Source organism: Saccoglossus kowalevskii, chromosome 16 (genome assembly GCF_978046115.1).
Source record: "Saccoglossus kowalevskii chromosome 16, keSacKowa6.1, whole genome shotgun sequence".
NCBI lineage: Eukaryota > Metazoa > Hemichordata > Enteropneusta > Harrimaniidae > Saccoglossus > Saccoglossus kowalevskii.
In genome coordinates this window covers 17533308-17540466 of record NC_140656.1, presented here as the reverse complement: position 1 = coordinate 17540466, position 7159 = coordinate 17533308, and the positions used below count along the sequence as shown (strand labels likewise).

Sequence of the window (7159 nt, the reverse complement as noted above, 5' to 3'; positions counted from 1 at the left end):
TTGTGGCCTACTATTTACTGGCACTAGTTATATTACATCAGCTATGTATTATTTTTAAATAATGTAAATCTTATTCAAATTTCTGCAGCTGATTTTGTTCCAATTAAATTATCTGAAAGTTACTGCGATTACTAGTACTAGATTTTACAACCGATGTTTGTACGACAACGTCGTTTGCGTCTAAAGTTCAACACAGTCTTGGACAGTTGTATGAATGAATGTCACTATTTATGAGCCTATTCTAGTAGAATCAGATACTGACTTTGGGCATTTTATTCTATGGAATAAATTAATAGCATGTTTCACCATACAACGTAGTCACGCACCTAGGTATAGAGTATTTCAGTTGGATACCATTCTTAGGCATTTCAGTGACAAATGTCTGACCAATATCCTTCATTTCATTTTCGTTACGCACCAGCTTCCAACCAAACATCTCAAACACCCGTGTCGGACACAGGCGTTGAATTCGCAGCACTTCCTGGAAACTGAAATATTTTTTCCAGGTGGTGATTGCATCAGCGTGAGGCGCGTAACCCATTTCAGGCTCCAGACCAGTTTTAGGTAGAAGAAGAAATTTGGTGACAGCGGGTATTACCACGTATGGGAACCTGGCCATATCTTCGAATCGAACAAGTATAGAATGGTCCTTCATTGAAAAAGGACCGCTGTTAATTGCTTTGTAATTTGTTTCCAGCCAATTACAGTGCTCTTTAATGTTCTCCTCCAATCTAGGATGTAAGTGGTACATGCCATCCTCTTCGTTATATGTGCTCGGTGTGCGAATATAACGTCTGTGCCGTGAACACGCCATGCCTCTAGGGTCACGAGCTACAAACACTACTTTGACATCGTCTGCTCTTATCAGTGGAATGAATGTTGAGATGTTATTTATTCTGATAACTTTTGAAATAACATGACGTTTCGATTTACAAGTTTGTGTTAATGTAGCTTCAGTGATTGGATGTGGCATTTGTCGGCCCAAACGTGACTTCCCTCTGTAAATAGAACCACTCTCATTGAAGGCTTTAATGATATCTGGCTGGCGTTCAAAGTTACAACGAAATACGCCATGCAGTATACTCATAATACCATCTTGGATACTGTCAAGATATTCACTATCGTCACGTTGAAGTAGGAGACTGTCTCGCGTATTATATCTAAGAAGAAAATGACCAGGTTCGTATACATAGAAGTAGTCTTGTAGTTGGGTGTTGATAAAAGACGTCATGGATGTAGCTCCCCCTGACATTCTCCCTAATACTAACACACGTAATCCTTGATGATGCATCTTTTCATGTAAATGGTATTGTTCTTCAAGTTCACTGTAAATTGAATTCATTGATTTGGATTCAGTCGAGGTATTGCTGGATGTTGGACTAGGAGTCTGTAGCTGCGTCTCAAATGTTGGTGTCGCTAGATCTTCTTTACCATATAGCAACATATCCACAACATGTTGTTCTTTGTCCTTCAATAAGTCATTTGTGGGTGTGTCAACTTGTAACAAGTCGGATGCAGGCGGTGGATTTATATTGGCAGGATTGTTTTCATTCAAGTCATTTGATAATTGCATGATCGTATCGTGGTACTGGTCCAACTCTTTGGTGTGCTCATATATCGGTCCAGACTTGTGTGTACTATCCCCCAATGGAGATGATGGCCGCTGCATTCCAACATTGTTCTGCTGCCACATTTGAGCTTCCTTTTCTAGTCTCTCATCTTCCGGTTCTGCAAAACTGCCATCATATTGGTTTTGAGTAGGAATATTGATGGTCGGATTCACTCTGGTTTCTATCTCACCAGTTTCTTCTCTGTTATATATATTGTCAGTACTGTCGCCATACAGGTTTTTACTGAAGCTAGGGATGAGTTTAGAATCTTCACCACTCAAAACAGGTGATGGCGGCTGAACTTCATATGTGTCTTTCATACCTACTAGATCTTTTGCATTTTCCATTTGGTTGACATCATATAGAACTGAATGATACTGATCCGCAGCAACATTTTTATCCAAGCTAGGATATACGTTTGGTTTATTATCAGTGGAAAACAATGGTTGCTGTTGTTCTACAAATTCCTCTTCCGCTTGCGATTCCTTCATAGCACCGCTATTGACTAACTCTAGCAATGTATTGTACTGATTAGCATTAGCATTGTTATCATTGTTTGGCATTAGGTTAAAACCACCATTATCAAAACTCGGATTCAGAATGGGACCATTATTATCCAACAAAGACGGAGGTTTTTCTTCTTCAACAATTTTTTCAAGATCCCCATATTCATTTAAATTTTCCATATTCTCCCCCAAATCATATTGGTTTGCTGTGTTGTCAAGTCTGGAAACGGTAATAGTGTCAACATTTGTTGGCAACGATGGCGCCTCGAAAATGTCACCAAGATCTTCAGTGTCCATGATTTCGTCCTCGTCATTCACTGAATCTAGAACAGTGTGATACTGATTTGCATCATCATTGTTCTCGAAACTTGGATTAAGATTAACATCGTCATTAGTCAGCACAGGTTGTAATTTATCCTCTGGCTCCTCAATTCCATCTCTTTCATAGTCATCAATATCATCATTTTCGGAGTCCAGAATTGTGTGAAATTGATCAAAATCAATATTGTCATCAAAATTGGTGATTTGTTCTGATTTGCCATCATTTGGTTGCAGTGAAGGGAGATCAGCATTCTGCGCTGCATTGGTCAACTTCATTATCTCCTCGTGGTATTGCTCTAAGGCATCCTCTTTATTATGTGATGTCGATTGCTCAGGTTGTAAATCTAGCATGTTTTGTAATTCATCTTCCCCAATGTCGTTAGCACTTTTTTCCTCATTGTTCACAAACAATGGTTGCTTCGCCGCTAAGTGTATTGGCTCCACTTGACTTAAAGACAATGGATGCGGACCACCGAAAGGCAAAGACTGCAGTAGTCCGGGGGCTGGTGGTTTGTTCATCCCAGGGGATACATTTTGCACATCTAAAGAAGATGCATCCTTAACGGCATCTTGATTTATACCATTCTGCATTTGTGTTAATTTGAGAATGTCTTCATGATACTTATTTAAAGCAGAATCATGAGCAGAGTTTTGTGTCTCAACAGGTGAAAATTCCGATACCACATCATCTGGCATCTCCAAAATATCCTGCAATTCCCCCTCATCTATTTCATTATCACTGCCCAATTTATTGGCAAACATTGGGTCATTCAGGTCATCATAAGGGCCTGACTCCTCAATTTGTTCAAGAGAAGATGCTACATGCTGAATGTTTTCGCCAGTAACGTGATTTAAATTGTCAGTGTTGTAGTTACCACCCACATGATCTCCACTTTCATCGGTTAGTTGCTCGATTTCCTTGAGATATTGGTTGTACACTGAATCATGGTCCAGATTACGCCGTTCGCTGGAAATTGTATAAAGTGCGGTGACGAAAAGAGTGATGATAAGCGCCCAAAGTACCTGGCTTCTAATAGATTTAAAACTTCGGATACCCATGATTCATATACTGCAAGATAATAAAACATCCAATTAATATGAATAGTATGAAATGACATCCTTTGACACGTAGCTGTGTCTCAGACTACTAGTATTAATATAAGAGATAATAATGAGCAAACAGTGCATTCGACACTTTGTATTTGGTTGCTATTAGAAACACTAAGCGTATACTAAATAGAGGTTTCTTGGTGCATGGTTTTCCATTATAATATTTTAAATATCAAAATTAAAATTGGTTGCAATGCAAACATGAAATTTGGATCTAACTGTTCAATTGATAGGACGGCTATTTTACTAAGTACCAAATAGTTATCATGTTCAGTTGTGTTTGGCAATCTCTTGAAGCAAAAAATTAAAAAAACTGAGAATTAGACTAAATATATGTAAATGCTTATTTTATGTAACAATATATAGTGTATCAACTATACATTTGACACACAATATATGTTATGTTATATATGGATTTTATAAAGATAACTTTCTCTATTTCTAGTGTTTGTACATTTGTCGCAAGCGGCGTAAGGACTTCCGTTATTGTCACATTGATTACAGTATAATATGCGTCCTATTATAACTTTTAATAATGTGACAAATTCAATTCTAGGGTTCAAGGTTTAGCAGGGCTACATGCTGCACACTAATGGGCAACAATTGCAAAATTGTGTGCAATGATTCATGGGAGATCCAGTAGATGGAATACCAATTTGCGCATATCTGTCAACAAATTGTCTTTGTTTCGTAAGTATTATTCTCGAAATCATTTTTGTTTTTTTTACTTGTAATGAACGGCCCAATACCACATGTATTTTTTGTGTATATTTTTATATATAATAAACTGTATATTGTTGTAACACATCAATAAGCACAGGCTGATATGACAGGTCACATGACCTGTACGTAGTACGCTAACAACACGCAAATAGGTGAAAATAAATGGTTGTACTATTTACCATGTACAGGGCATTTACAACATACCATTTTATTTTATAAATAAAAAGAAAATGTCATGACCTCCATAATTCACTACGTAACTGTCGATATAAGGCAGTTTTATTTTCCAATATACAAATGTTATGAATTGTATTTTAGCTTTCTATTTTTGTCCAAGGTATTAGTTTGTCGATGCGCTGGTGTACATTCATCGGTAATTCAATATTTATTATATTTAATATAAATATATTTTTTAATTACACAGTATGCGATTATTTTAAACCACTGATTGTGTTACATAGTCGCGTGAGTTCGCAAGTTTAGGGAATTTATTAGGTTTGGTCATGAACGGTAAGCGCGTATCAGTGGGTATGGCCACATCAACTGAAATGACCATTAGTCGGCCATTTATAATCTGTTCTGGAAAACAAAATGACTGGCATCAAGGTCCTATAACGTTCAATGTTTGAAGAACTGTTAACATTAAAATGTCCGCTATTCGGTCATCTTGAATGAGACCGAGAAACGACTGTGCATATGTATCATATGTTGCATGGTCATGATGATGTACTTGATGTACTTTGAATGTGATCGGTCCAGGCATGTTCGTGATTCAGTTAATGTACGCAACCATACATGTGCACCCACACCCACGGGTTAAAACATAATTATATAGCCATTCTCGTCACAGCAATACGACCTAATGCACAGCTGATGTCAAAACGCGTGTATACTACAATACGTGTACACACAATGCTGCGGCCCAAACAATAACAATACACACATATCAACACTACACAATTATTAGGTGTATGGGCTGGTGTGACGTTACATGTTGATTTCATGTGGACACCCATCATTATTTATTTAAAATAGAAGCAGATATGTTTGAGATATTTTCTATATGCTGCACATGATGTGCGCGCGAAGTTCATTGTCGATTATCGAGCCCAATAGTTTTAGATAAAACTTACGACAAGATGTCCCGTGCTAACCCAATAACAACCTTAAAAGGAAAGGCAGAAGCTCTGTACAAATTCATAATCTGTATTTTGTCTTGTTTTTTGTAAGTTGTGAATTAATACCGATCGCAATGACAGCCGCAGATGTGTCATAGCAGCCTTACTCGATGTCACCATTACATGTCGGCCAGACAGCCACTTATCAATATAAAGACCCTCGTTCCAGGTGAACATGTGTACGCATAAACACAATCAGAACAAATACAGACAACGCATTATTTTTCATCACTATTTTTTTTACAAGTGATGGAAACCGCGGTGATCGTTGTTTTTTTAATTTACATATAATTTACATAGGGGCATTGGTTGCCCGGGCCGGCATCCGGTTTAGCTTGACTCGTGGCATGGCGTGTTGTTAATTTATGTTAATACCTGGAAAAAATGATGTATTAAATCAAACAGAAAACCAATATATTAGGTATAAACTACCACTTATGATCGCCTCGTACTATTACCATGGATTCCAACAGAAATAAAAGTGGAACCCACGCTAAGGTAATAAAGAGCACCATTTTCAATTGGCCTAGAGTCCATGTACCCTATACACAGAGGCGATTTGCGTGCTGCAGTAACAAGGCTAAAATGCTGCCCTTTTTTCATCAATATCACGTCCCTCGAATACTATATTGAAAATATTTCAGTATATATGCGTACATACATATACTGAACAGATTAGCGAATTGCTATTGTTTTAATAATAATATTATCATATATATATGACACATAGATGTGTCTAATTATATTTAATATGCAGTATAACAGGGACATTTCAACAACAAACTGTACCCCTATCCCTCGAGGTGTTTAAAATCGCCAGCGTCAAGTACGAAGTGAACTTACCCTTTTGTCAGGATGTGATGACCAATTCTACCCCATAGATGAGACCAAAGCCGAACGCAGTCGTCATGGATCGTTGGAATATAATTGAGATGAGACGAGGAGTGTTGCATAGATCGAATTTAATCCACAGCTGTTCGCTCTCATATGCAAATTTGGAGAATGACAATTTCAAACGCAAAAAAAAAAAAATATACAATTGCTCATCGGACCAAAATAATTTACATCGTAATGAACCCATGTACAGCAGTTGCAACGAAAACTTGACCGTTTTTTTTCTTTTAGGAGCGGGGGTATTGGGGATTCTACGTGTTAGACGGGAGAGTGGGTTGTTGGTTAAAGGCAGTCCGGCCAGACATGAATGCAAACGGCTTTAGTTGTAATTAATGCGATTCATGCAGACTGCGGTAATTATTTGTAATAAATCTGAGTTTCACATTGAATCACTTGTGAGAGTACTATGCATTGCAGTCAGACGACCTCAAGAATCTACTCGAATTTATGACACCGTGTTCATTCCGATGGGCATGTTTAATCATAGGCCAGTCTATTAACTGTTACACCAACAAAACTGCAATTTTAATTCAGACACACGGAGTCATGGATACAACAAAACAATCGCATATTCAAGGTACCGGTATCCCAAATTCAACAAATTACGTAGACTACAGCAGTTGAGCCTCAGTGTGCAAAATAATGCACGGACAGATAGCATGTCCCGATCAGTAACAGGTGGTACCATCGTGTCACTGATATTTAATCCTACCCGTGTAATGAAAACAATCCCCTTATCTTTTCTCAACAATAAGGTTAGTTAAATTAATTTTTTGGGCAAGAATAAAAAAAAAAAACGCGTGATATAATTTTTGTT

General features: G+C 37.6%; 1 protein-coding gene across 1 annotated transcript; it reads right to left on the bottom strand.

Annotated features, from left to right (window-relative positions):
• Positions 1-239: 239 nt before the first annotated feature.
• Positions 240-6367, bottom strand: LOC144354073 (uncharacterized). Its single transcript, XM_078010191.2, has 2 exons — positions 6292-6367; positions 240-3506 (listed from the first exon to the last, which is right to left on the bottom strand). The coding sequence occupies exon 2, from the start codon at positions 3494-3496 to the stop codon at positions 290-292; it is 3207 nt and encodes a 1068-aa protein (XP_077866317.2). The 5' UTR covers positions 3497-3506; positions 6292-6367; the 3' UTR covers positions 240-289.
• Positions 6368-7159: the final 792 nt, after the last annotated feature.

What these genes read in the sequence shown, in the direction of transcription:
- LOC144354073 (XM_078010191.2), bottom strand. Translation starts at nt 3,496, where the DNA reads ATGGGTATCCGAAGTTTTAAATCTATTAGAAGCCAGGTACTTTGGGCG.